General features: G+C 44.4%; 1 protein-coding gene across 1 annotated transcript in view; it reads right to left on the bottom strand.

The window, feature by feature from the left end:
- Positions 1-13,817, bottom strand: part of trdn (triadin) — a 565,816-nt gene that overhangs the window by 441,562 nt on the left and 110,437 nt on the right. Inside the window, exon 5 of the mRNA XM_078542852.1 lies at positions 9,060-9,089. Coding sequence (XP_078398978.1) covers positions 9,060-9,089 — 30 coding nt within the window. The remainder of the gene's footprint in view (positions 1-9,059; positions 9,090-13,817) is intronic.

The following is a 13,817-nucleotide window of genomic DNA, read 5'->3' as shown; positions in this document are numbered from 1 at the left end:
CACCAGGGAAGTGTTGCTGAGCAAATTGTTGGAGCTGTGGAATGACAAATCCCTGGGTCCTGATGGACTTCATCCTAGGATCTTAAAATAAGTGGCTAGTGAGATAGTTGATGCAATGGTGTTAATTTTCCAAAACACTCTAGATTCAGGGAAGGTTCCATTAGATTGGAAAATAGCAACTGTAACTCCTTTATTCAAAAAGGGAGGGAGACAGAAAGCAGGAAACTTAACGTCTGTCATAGAGAAAATATTAGAAGCTATTAGTAAAGACAGCTATGGCAGGAAGAGTCAACATGGTTTTGTGAGCGGGAAATAATGTCTAACCAATTTATTGGAGCCTTTGAAGAAGTAACATGTGTTGTAGATAATCTTTATGTACTGTACTTAAATTTCCAGAAGGCATTTCATAAGGCAGCACATCAAATGTTACTGCAGAAAGCTCATGGTGTAGGGGGTAACATATTGACATGGAAGATTGGCTAGCTAACAGGGAACAGAGAGTAGACATAAAAGGGTCAATTTCTGGTTGGCAAGATGTAATGAGTGGTATGCCACAGGGATTAGTGGTGGGACCTCAACTTTTTACAGTTTAGATAAATGACTTGGATAAAGGGAAGATATGGTTGCTAAATTTGCTGATGACACAAAGATAAGTAGGAATGTAAGCTGTGAAGAGAACAAAAGGAGGCCAAAAAGGGACATAGAGAGGTTAAATGAGTGGGAAAAGATATGGCAAATTGAGTATAATGTGGGAAAATGTGAAATTATCTATTTTGGCAGGAACAATAAAAAAGATGCATATTTTCTAAATGGTGAGAAATTGCAGAGCCCTGAGATGCAGAGGGATCTGGGTTTCCTAGTGCATGAACCGCAAAAAGTTCATATGCAGGTACAGCAGATAATTAGGAAAGCTAATAGAATGTTATTGTTTATTGTGCGGGAAACTGAATACAAAAGTAGAGAGGTTATGCTTCCGTCATGCAGGGCATTGATGAGACCACATCTGAAGTACTGTGTACAGTATTGGTTGTCTTATTTAAGGAAGGATGTAAATGCATTGGAAGCAATTCAGAGAAGGTTTACTAGACTAATACCTGGAATGAGCGAGTTGTGTTATGAGGAAAGTTTGGACAGGCTAGGCTTGTATTTGCTGGAGTTTAGAATGGTAAGAGGTGATTTAATTGAAACATATAGGGCAAAATTTTCCCCCTGTTGGGGCGGAAGTGCAGGGGTGGGCATGGGCGGGCAGCCCTCCGATCGGCGCCCCGATCGGGGCAGGGGCGGCATGGCCATTTTTAGTGTGTGGGCCAATTAAGGCCCGCCCAGCGTGATGTCCACAGGGATGCCCTATGCGCTTCCTGTGTGTGGGTGGGGGGGCACCTAAAATTGGAAGGGCGCTCCTTCACGCATGCTAAGTGGTGCCTCAGGGAGATCGGTTGCCAAAGTAAAAAAGATACTGCAGTAAAAATTTCATTCACCATCCATGTCCCCTCATGTGACAATGTCACATGAGTTGGGACATGGACATAACGTTAATTGAAAGTGTCTCTTAATTTTTTGATTCAGCTTTGAAACCTCATCCTGCCTGTGGATGAGGTTTCATGCTTTTTCAGATGGCCGCCAGCGCACCCGACCTGCCCGCCAACTTTAAGGTTGGACAGGCAGGGCCACTAATGAGCTTAATTGTTTTTTGAATGGCCTAAATAGGCCGTTGACAGGTCGGCAGGCGCACAGCTGACTCGGCTGCGCCCCCGCCTACCAGAAAATGCAAATTCCACCCGACGTCATTCCACGTCATTTTACACGTCGGTGAGTGGGCCCCACCCCCCGCTCGCTGATGAGAAATTTATTGCCATAAGATCCAGAGGAATCTTGACAGGGTGGATGTGGGAAGGATGTTTCCTCTTGTGGGAGAATCTAGAATTAGAGGTCACAGTTTAAAAATAAGGTGTTGCCCACTTAAGACAAAAATGAGGAGAAATTTTTCTCTCAAAGTGTCATGAGTCTTTGGAACTCTTCCTCAAAAGGCACTGGAGGCAGAGTCATTGAATATTTTTAAGGCAGCGCTAGATAGATTCTTGATAGGCAAGGGGGTGAAAGTTATTGGGGGTAGATGGGAATGTGGATTACAATCAGATCAGTCATGATCTTACTGAATGGTAGAGCAGGCTTGAGTGGCCTACTCCTGCTCCTAATTCATATGTTCGTGAGGCCAGCTGTTTGCCACTTTACATGCAGGCGCTGCCTCAAGAGTTTAAGACCTTCAGGGCTGCATGGCTTTGGTAATAGAGGGCATTCTAGGAGATGTTTCATCATTTGAAATGCTTCTCCACAATCACAATTGACAGAATTCATTGGACTGTATCCCCATTTCTGCATAAGGATCTTGCAGTGGCTGACACTAGTCCTGAGGTGATAGAGACACAGCCAAGTGGGCCATGTTTTGCTGGTTCTTGGGGGGAGGAATTCCTTGGGATCATTAGACAACTCATGCACCTTCATCTGTAGATGTTTTGACCAATCAGCAAGGCAGCTGCTGTGGGGGTTACAGTCTAGAGGCTGAACAGTATGTAAGAAGCTGCCCCTTGACTTGAACCTCGTTGTTGCTGGCACCTTGCAAGGATGATGAATGTCACAAGTCTACTTTGTCCAGACTACTCTTGATGTAACTTGCCTCCTTATGGCGGGTCAAGCAATAGCAGTAAGCAGGTATAGGTCATCCACTTTAGTAGGTTTCAGGCAGTCAGTAATAGCTTGTGTTGAGGACAGGAACCATTTTCTTGGCAATGGAGAGAACGTTCCCAGAACGAGCAGGCATATTCAGCTGTTGAATAGCTGCAGGGCAATGACAGTTGTGCTCATACACCGCCGGGTCTTTATGTTCATGCATTTCTTTTAGAATTGCACCTTTTATTTTATCTTGCAATTCCTCATTCTTCCCACCAAAAAGTACCACAGGTTGGAGGTTTAGGGGGGAATTGAGTCCTCTCGTGACACTGGAAGAAATTAGGTCAAAGGCTAGGGTGGGAAAAGTTACATACTTGATTGGGGAGTGGGGGAAGAAGGGAGATTAAAGGCCTTTGGGTGAGGGATTGGGGGCCTCGGGTGGGGGAGGTCAGAGACATTGTGAGTAGGTCAAAGGCAGAAAATTAACATGCATATATAGCAAACAATTACGAAGGTAAATGGCATGTTGGCCTTTAGTATATTACAGGAGTAAAGAAGCATTGCTACAATTGCACAGGATTTTGGTGAGACTACAGGCAGTATTTTAAGGAGGGTGGGGAGTGGACGGATCGCCCCTCCCCACAACCACCAGAGGCAAAGTAGAAGTGGAGCCAACCCACTCCACACCAGCCCGCCCTGCAGCCATAATGCACCGCAGGCTGGCTAAATTGGGGCAGTGTGAGACTTCTGCCCCTCAGAGGGGAGGAAGTCCCACCCTTAAGAGTTGTAATCAATCAGATTGGCCAGCAGTTTCTCAGTCCTGGCAGCACCAAGAGCACATTACCGGGCACTGCTGGGATAGCAAGCAGGCCCAAGAAGAAGGCCCCGAATCCCAAAGCTGGGTCAGTCCAGGGTCTTGGGCAAGGAGGGTTTGGGCAGCTTAAGGAGAGGGGACGAGGGCGTGGGGATGGTGTGTTTTATAGAGCAGGTGGATAGGAAAAAAGGGGAGTACTATCTTAAGGGGGCTGCCCTTGATGCGCAAAGGGCACCCCCTGAAAATAGTAAGCCCCCTTCCTTCCCTCCTTTTGAAAACTACTTTTTCAAAAAGCAGCTTGCCCACTCCCACCCAACTGCCCATGTCAACCATATTATGGCGTGGGCAGTGTAGTATAAGGGTGTTCAGGCAGATCAAGGGTTAATGTAGGACTGGGGAAACAGCACCGTCCACTTAGTGATGTAAAGAGTCACATGATAGCAGACTTTGTGTAGTAGAGTCTGGAAGGAGCTGGCATGGAGACAGCACCCATGCAGGGCTGCACCTTGGAGATAGATATCGTTATGAATTACCAATAAATGGTTTATGTTCAACCATACAAGCCTCTAGACCTCTTAGTGAGACATCAAACAACCTTTACAACAAGCAGCGTATTATCGAGGTCAATGGCTTGTGAACAAGTTCATTTGACTCTTGGTTATTTATTTAAATAGGGAGCCGGGCTCCAATTTTGGTATGCATTCAGGAGTGGGTTGCCCTGGGAGTCCTCAACATCAACCGTGGACCTCATGAAGTCACATGACATCAGGTCAAACATGGGCGAGGAACCTCCTGCTGGACTTACTGTCCCCCCATCAACTGATGAATCATTACTCTTGTTGAACACCACTTGGAAGAAGCACTGAGGGTGGCAAGGGTGTAGAATGAGCTCTGGGTGGGGAACGTCAATACCCATCACTAAGATTGGCTTGGTAGTACCAAAACAAACAAAGCTGGCCAAGTCCTAAAGGACATAGCTGCTAAACTGGGTCTTCAACAGGTGCTGAGGGAACCAACAAGAGGGAAAAAACTACTTGACCTCATCCTCGCCAATCTACCCATCCCAGATATATTTATCCATGGTAGGAGTGACCACCGCATACTCCTTGTGGAGACGAAGGCCATTTCACATTGAGGATACCCTCCATCATGTCGTGTGGCACTATCACAGTGGATGGATTTCGAAAAGATCTAGCAACTCAAAACTGGGCATCCATGAGGGGCAGTGGGTCATCAATAGCAGCAGGATTGTACTCAAACACAATCTGTAACCTTTTTACCTGCTATATCTCCAATTCTCCCATTACCATCAAGCCAGGGGATCAACCCTGGTTCAATGGAGAGTGCAGGAGGGCATGTTAGGAGCAACATCAGGCATACCTAAAAATGAGGTGTCAACCTAGTGAAGCTACAACACAGGGCTACTTGCATGCCAAACAACGGACACAGCATGTGATAGACAGAGCTAAGTGGTCCCACTGCCAACAGATCAGATCGAGTCCTGATACATTCGGTCATAAATGGTAGTGGACAATTAAGCAATTAACTGGAGGAGGGGGCTCCACAAATAACTACTCCATCCTCAATGATGGGAGAGTCCAGCACATCAATGCAAAAGACAATGCTGAAGCATTTGTAGCCATCTTCAGCCAGAGGTGCTGAGTGCATGATCCATCTCGGCCTCCTCCTGAGGTCCCCAGCATCAGAGATGCCAGCTTTCAGCCAATTCAATTCGATCTACATATCATCAAGAAACAGCTGAAGGCACTGGATACTACAAAGATTATGGGCCCTGACAATATTCCGGCAACAGTACTGAAGACTTGTGCTCCAGAACTTGCTGCACTCCTAGCCAAGCTGTTCCAGTACAGACACAACACTGGCGTATACCTAGCTATGTGGAAAATTGCCCAGGTATGTCCTATACACAAAAACCAGGACAAATCCTACCCAGCCAATTACCACTCCATCAGCCTACACTCGGTCATTAGTAAAGTAATGGAAAGGGCCACCAACAGCGCTATCAAATGGCAATTACTCAGCAATAATCTGCTCACCGATGCTTAGTTTGGGTACCACCAAGGCCACTCAGCTCCTGACCTCATTACAGCCTTGGTCCAAACACGGACAGAAGAGCTGATTCCAGAGGTGAGGTGAGAGTGACTGCCCTTGACATCAAGACCACATTTGACTGAGTGTGACAGCAAGGAGCCCTAGCAAAACTGAAGTCATTCGGAATCAGAGGGAAAACTCTCCGCTGGTTGGAGTCATACCTAGCACATGTTTGTGGTTTGTTGGAGGTCAATCATCTCAGCTTCAGGACATTGCTGCAGGAGTTCCTCAGGGTAGTGTCCTTGGCCCAACCATCTTCAGCTGCTTCAACGATGACATTCCTTCCATCATAAAGTCAGAAGTGAGGATGTTCACAGATGATTGCACAATGTTCAGCACCATTCTCAGCTCCTCAGATAATGAAGCAGTCCGTGTCCATATGCAGCAAGACCTGGACAATATTCAGGTTTGGGCTGATAGTAGCAAGTAACTTTTGCGCCACACAAGTGCCAAGCAATGACCATCTCCAGCAAGAGTGAATCTAACCATCTCCCCTTGATATTCAATGGCATTACTATCGCTGACTACCCCACTATCAACATCCCGGATGTTACCATTGGCCAGAAACTGAACTGGACTAACCATATAAATACTGTGACTACAAGAGTAGATTAAAGGCTGGGAATTCTGTGGAGAGTAACTTACCTCCTGACTTCCCAAAGCCTGTCCACCATCTAAAGGCACCAGTCAGGGGTATGATGGAACACTCTCCACTTACCTAGATGAATGCAGCTCCAACAACATTCAAGAACTCGGCACCATCCAGGACAAAGCAGCCCGCTTGATTGGCACTCCATCCACCACCTTCAACATCCACGCCCTCGACCACAGAAGGACAGTGGTAGCACTGTGTACCATCTACAAGATGCACTGCAGCAACTCACCAAGGCTTCTTTGACAGCACCTTCCAAGCCAGCGACCTCTACCACCTAGAAGGACAAGGGCAGCCGATGCATGGAAACACCATCACCTCCAAGTTACCCTCCAAGTCATACCCATTCTGACTTGGAACAAGATCATTGTTCCTTCACTGTCGCTGGGTCAAAATCTTGTAACTCCTTCCATAATAGCACTCCTTCCTATAACACATGGGCTGCAGCGGTTCGAGAAAGCAGCACATCACCGATTTATCAAGAGCAATTAGGGGTGGGCAATAAATGCTGGCCTAGCCAACGGCACCCACATCCTATGCATGAATTAAAAAAAAGAAATGAGGAGAAATTACTTCACTCGAAGGGTTGTGAATCTTTGGAATTCTCTTCCCCAGAGAGTTGCGGATGCTCCATGAGGCTGGGAAAGACAGATTTTTGGTCTCTCAGGGAATCTAGGGATATAGGGAGCGTGTGGGAAAGTGGTGTTGAAGCCCATGACCATCCACGATCGGATTGAATGGCTGAGCAGGCTCGACCTATGATCTATGCCTGCTCTAATTTCTTCTGTCCTTGTGATCAAGGGGACCTGCCTGCTTGGCCCCAGCAAATGAAACAAATCTCTGCCACCCCTGCAAAGGAGCCTCAAAATATAGGCACCCTTGCATTCTTCTTGCTGTCTTAGCAGCACTACCCTTTAACAGGGCTGGCAGCATGGAAGGCGTGCCCACCTTCATTAATTGGCCGCCTCCCTCGCCTGCCATTCGATAATTGGATGGCCTGATTACAATGCTTTCTCACTTCCTCCACCCCCTCCCCGTCTGAGCAGCCCCGCCACACACTTACATTCCAACATCAGGGCTTTGTCGTTGCCAATAAAATCTCACCCAATATAACTTACTTCAATGCAGAAGATAAATATTTCATCCCACTAGGACAGTTTCATAATATAGCACTGAACTCAATTTGTGTTTAACCCTGCACCAATGACTCTTTCTGTTTTGATCTTTTTTCTTACATTTACTGTGTTCTTCATATTCGCCATGTTTAGTTGCTTACAAATATTTGCCTTTCAGGTAATGTTGGATTCCCATGGAGTCATTCCAAACTGAGATGAAGATCATAGCAGCCTGTTTTGGTATGCTACTAGTGGTGAGCATCAGAAATGTTCACAGATATTGAGATGTAGGGCTAAATTTACCTCCAGGTCAGTCTCTTGGCAGCTGGCCAATGCAACACTCAATAATCCCGCAGAGAGACCTAGTCCATTAAAGCTGAGCATCATTTGCAACAGGCGGACAGGCCAAGGCTGGAAATTGACCATCCCACCATCACTTGGCCTCTGCAAAGTCAGGGCTGGAGGCAACATTTGGGCTTCTCCCAGTCCCACAACAATGAAGAGGAATTCACAAATGGGATCTCATTCAACTGTACAGATGCTGGTCAGAATGTGCAGGCCATGCGCTGCACCCAGATCCAACCAAAATGGCAATTGGAGTCTAAATATTAAGTGCCAAAAATATAAGTTGTGGGATTTGAATTTTAATTGGAACTCATTTTTAGTGTGTAGCTTGCCACTGAAACCAATCATTGCTGACATTACTGACACATTGAATGCCAGTTGTTAATATGTAGCTATATGTATGCAATATTTCTGCTGAAATGCAAAATAATATTTTAAATTTAATCTGAATAAACAAAATAAAATGTAAGGGTTAATTTATCTATCTCTTCCAAGCGACACAGATTTTGAAATAAACTATATTTATAAATAATATTACAGGCTTTAAAGTGGAACAGACTGCATTATGATTCACCATTTTTCTATGGTGCAACTGTTTCACTCTTTCTCAGTTTAAATATTCAAAGTATAGGAAATTTGTTCAGTGCATTATATAATATAAATAATTACAGCCTGAAAATTCTCATTTCACTGAGCATCTGTACTATCCATGCGTTCAATAGCAGTGCATTGGGATTGTACCAAGGATCATTCGACAGCAGCTTCCTAACACTCGACCTCTACCACATGGAAGGCCAAGAGCAGCAAATGCATGGGAGCACCACCAACTTCAAGTTCCCCTTCAAGTCACTCACCATCCTGGCTTGGAACTTTTTGGTCACTCCTTCACTATCACTGGGTCAAAATCCTGTAACTCCCTAACAGCACTGTTGGTGTACCTACACTACATGGACTGCAGTGGTTCAGGAAGATGGTTCATCACCACCTCTTCAAGGGTTATTAGGGACGGGCAATAAATGTTAGTCTAGGCAGCAACGCCAACCAACCATGAAAGAATAATAAAAAATGGCGTTCTGGCCAGTAAGTGAGGCTTATGGATGCTAAGGCACTGAAATTATGCATTAGGTTTGTTAAAGTAATTATTGCCCACAACAGGCATTTAAATCTGAAGTCCACCATAAAGACAACATATCGAATAACTAGTGCTGTGCTAATCTGCCTAGGAAGCCAGCTGTACTAACAAAATTCTTAATTTTAGCTGGCAAGACTTGACAATTTTTTATAAATTCTTCCTTAATTCCTTGTAATTACGCTGTGAGTATACATGGACAGTTTGATTCTATATATCACGCACCTTTCTTTTTTGTGTGAGGTTCAATTTCAGCTAAATCCGGAAAAAAAACATAATGAGTCAGTATAGTTATCTGGTGCCAACAAGCATAGACTATATTAAAGTATGGAAACTCTACGCATATCAATTATCATCTGACAAAATAAAACATTAAACGTTAACAACTACCTTGACACAGTAAAGATTAAAATTCCAAACCATAATTACATTTTTACATTTTATGTGCAAAACATGCAAAACAAGTACAGCTCACCACTTCAATTCATTCTCCTCAGAAAAGAATAATTGAAAATAATTGAAAAAAATCTATTCCATCATGTCCATTTTAGATTCTTTAAATTAAACAAGAAGTCAACTATTATTTATCATGTTAAATTTTCAAAGATTTTGAAATAGGAACATGTCACTTTTGTTGTGCTCAAAGCGTAAGAAGAAATTTGTATTGGAGATAGAAAATAGATAGGCTTTTATTTGGAAAAACGGCCAGAGTTTTGCCGTTGGCATGCGGGGACCGGCCTGACACACCGATGCACAAAATGACACAGGGTGATGTCAGGCGTGCATACTCACGTCATCGCACGTCATTTTGATATTGCGTCCGGCGCCCGCCGAATTGTCAAAGGCCATTAAGAAAGTCAATTAACATCATTAACACCGCTGCGTGTCCAACCTTTAGGTTGGCGGGTAGACGAAGAGCCCAAGCGGCCTTTCTGTTTTCCAGAAAACCTCATCCACGGGCGGGATAAGGTTTCCTGAAGGATTTATAAAATTAATAAATAAATTTGGTGAAATTTACAAACATGTCCCAGCTCATGTGACACTATCACATGAGGGGACGTATTTAAATAATTTTTTACTTGAATTTTTACAAACTTTTATTGCCCATTCAATCCCCCGAGGCAGCTCCATGCCTCAGGCCCTGATTCTCCCTCCTCCCACCACCCGCACAGGCAGTGCTACGGAATGCGCATTACGCTGGGTGGGCCTTAATTGGCCCGCCCACATGAAATGGTGTCGCACAACCAATCGCGGGTGGCAATCGGCTCCGCGTCCGCCCCCGCCCGCTTCTGCCTGCCCGCCTGACATAGCCCAACATGTTTGTTAATGTTCGACAATTCGAATATATACATAAACCATTTAACAAAGGCTTATGTCTTTTCCAGTTTCTTATGCACATTGACATGAAAACAACAGCTTATGTATCTGGTCCCGATCCCTCTTAGTGCACTGAAGATGCGGGGTGTGAGAGCACCTTTAGCAGGTAGTCTCACAACTCTTGGCCTTCACACCAGGTGGAAGATAATTACAGAACATTGAAAAGCAATGTTTAAAAAGGCCCAGATTGTTCATCGAACTTCATGGGAACTTTATGAACTTAGTGTTGATGAACTCAGTGTTGACTCTTTAATAGGTTGTAAGAAAAACAATGGCCTGAATTTTTCAGTCGGTGGGCTGGCTTGGTGGGAGTAGGCGGGTGCAGTCACGGAGCCAATCGCCGCTCGTGGTTGGCTCTGCGCCGCCATTTTACACGGGTGGGCCAATTAAGGCCCGCCCAGTTAAGACGCGAGCCATAGCATTCAACGTTACCTGTGCAAGCTGGGGGAAGAGAGAGAGTCTGGACCAGTGGGGCCAGTGCATGCGCGTGAAAGAGCGCTTCAATCTCCCTGAGGCACAGAGCTGCCTCAGGGAGATTGAATTGCTAATGTAAATATTAAACAAATGGATTAAAAATTTTTTTAAACATGTCCCCTCATGTGGCTGTGGATTGGACATGTATTTATACTTCGTAAATTTTTTTATTTAATTAATAAAAGTTTTAGGAAACCTCATTCCGCTCGTGGATGAGGTTTCCTAAAAAATGTGAAGGCCGCTTGGCCTTTTCGCATACCCGCCAACCTTAAGACTGGACGGGCAGCATTAACAATTACATCAATGACTCCCTTAATTGCCTTAACAGGCTGTTTACATATTGGCGGGCGCGCAGCTGACTCTGGCATGCACCTGCCGAACGAAATAACGCGAGACAGCGCGTTGACGTCGGGACGCATGCTCGACGTCATCGTGTGTCATTTTACACATCAGTGTGTCGGGCCCGCCCCCCACACACCGACTGAAAAATCCTGCCCAATATGGGAGATTTTCTACTTTGTTGCTCTTGGGATATAATGGGAGCTAATGTTCCTGTCTGTATTCCCATAGCATTAAAAGTTAGTGGGTGGGTGTAGCATTAGGGTTAGGGTTAGGGTTAGGGTTATGCATGTAATTTAGCATATTAATAGCCTGCTATGGGGAAAAGAGTGACGCGGGTTAACTTATGTCAGGAGTTAGAGAGAGAGAGTACCCACTGTGAAGAATAGGCAGCCTGAGTAGGATAAGACAGCTGGTGCACAAGTGATGATGTGTCTTCATCTAGAACTGGGCTTCAAAAATAGTCTCTTAAATAAATGTGTAAGTTCAAGATAGTTAAATGGGGGGTGTTACCATGAGTACAAAAATATAGTGAAAAAGCACTGAGAAAACAAGATGAAGTAACCCAGGATCGGAGGCTAGTGATGAAGCCACCTTTCTCATGGTGCTGTGTAGACTCCTTTTCCTCCAGGTACCATGCCCTAAAACATGGACCATGGGCTTCCATTGGGTTGGTCCATGATTATGCTTGAAAAAGTACTGCAGTGGTTTGCCATTGCCTTCTGCACTATGACCAACCAGGAAACTCTCCTGCTCTTATCACCTGTTATCAGGCATTTTGGAAGGACTTATAGGCTGATAATCCACTTGTTTGACCACATTATGGACACACCTTCCACAGCCATTAAACCATGAAGTGGGTCTTGAACCTATGCCACAAGACCTCCATTGTGCAAACAAGTGAGGTGATATACTGCAGCCCAAGAAAGATCGGATTTGAGTCAGTTTCCAGACATAGGAATAGCACATGGTACAAGAGCCACATAATATTGTGACCAAAAGTAGGTGTGTTATAGAAAAGGTATAAAAATAGTCTGCAAATCTCTTCAGTGGGATACTTCTAATCAGAAATAGTCTAAGTTGATCACACTCCTGGATCCTGATGGATATTCTACCTGTGCGTATAATAGATATATCTGCTTGCTTGTAATCTCATATTTGTTCAATAAAACTTGCAAGTTAATTTGTCTCAACAGTCTGAGCCTTTCCTAGGAATGAAGTGGACGTCTTATATGGTTCCAGTACCACATTGGGGACCAGTACTCTCTGTACACATGTACACAGAGATCTTTTGTCCCACTTTTTAAAGTGAGGCACAGTTAGCAGTATAACATGGGATTTCCTTGCTCCAAAAGCGGTATCTATATTGCAACAGCAGCTAGAGTAATTTACTTCATAGTTTTGTGAACTCTAACTATATTTTAATGATCCTAACCTGAGAATCTGATTGTTTGTGAATGAGAAGAGTACAATTAGATTTTAAGGCATATTCTGATTTGCAAAAAAATCCCATTACTTTTATTGCTGCTGTGGCCACAGGGTAGGGAGGTACAGACTTCATACTGCAACACAGCAGCAATAAGCTGTTTCGATGAATGCTTCAATCAGCTCAAAGCCCACTGTTGCAGCTTAGAGTCTGTCTTCTTGTGCTCTACCTTCCAGAGCATTACACAGATCATGGTAATACTTTTACATATTCAATGATGTTCTAAAAATGTTGCTCAACTTCAAATTATAGTCATTCCCTACTAGTCAGCCAATCAAATTGCTTAATAACGATAATCTGCTAAGATCCAAGGCAGTATCAGAGCGGGCAAAGGGAAAAAAGGTTTTTTTTTCCCAAAGGAGGTTTTCCAAAAACACAGTGTAATGGGGCAGACACCCCCTCTCCATAGAACTGAATAACGGGTGGACCATGTTACAGATGTGATAACTCATTTTGTTTTACTGCCTAAAATAAATTTCTACCACCATATTCTTACCCTAGGCCATTCCTAAAGAAAGCATTTTTTCTTATTATATAATAGTGTTTTTTTAACATATATTTTAACATATGCTCAGCTATTGTTGATCATCTGGTTGGAGCTCTGCTCTTTGAGTAATTTCTCAGGTCTAGGAAAGATTGACACAGAAGCACTGAGGCAATTGACCTCTGACACACAGCCTTTTCCCGGTACTGAATCTGTTCAATAGAACATCTCTCAGCTACTGGCAACTTTTCAAACATGTTTTTTAGATCTAACCTACACTCCCACTGGATAAATAGGTTAATACTCACATGGAGGTGAATTTTTGGAACCACCTGCCCATCACAAAGTTTGGAAAGGAGGCAGGTGGGTCCTGGAAACACTGGCACTGGCCGGTGTCCATTTCGAGACACTGCTCCCGGCACCAGCATTGTTCACCAGGGCAGGAGGAGGACAAGACAGTGATTCCATCTGCCTCCCGATTGAAGCCAATTAGAGTACTTAAGCTTGTTAAGAGCTTTTTACACGGGGACATCCAAATTTTCATGGGGGCACCCGGGCTATACATGCTGTATGTTGCTGACCAACTGAAGGGAGGCAGGTACAAAGCATGGAGACAGTTATGGCTGCCCAAGGAATCATTCTGGCTCATAAGAGGGTGAGCAAGGCAAGGGGGAGCTCAACATTTGGAAAGGAGGTGCCCTTGGCACTGTGCAGGTGGAAGGGAGTGGATGCACTCAGCACTCAGGCACTGAATGGGGTCATCATCCCCTGATATCACAAGTGCAGAAAAGCAGGCAGCAAGGTTACAATTCACAATAGTGTA

Source organism: Cetorhinus maximus, chromosome 5, assembly GCF_964194155.1.
Source record: "Cetorhinus maximus chromosome 5, sCetMax3.hap1.1, whole genome shotgun sequence".
Taxonomy (NCBI): domain Eukaryota; kingdom Metazoa; phylum Chordata; class Chondrichthyes; order Lamniformes; family Cetorhinidae; genus Cetorhinus; species Cetorhinus maximus.
Note: the sequence above shows the minus strand (reverse complement) of the source record. Positions and strands in the feature narration are given on the sequence as shown.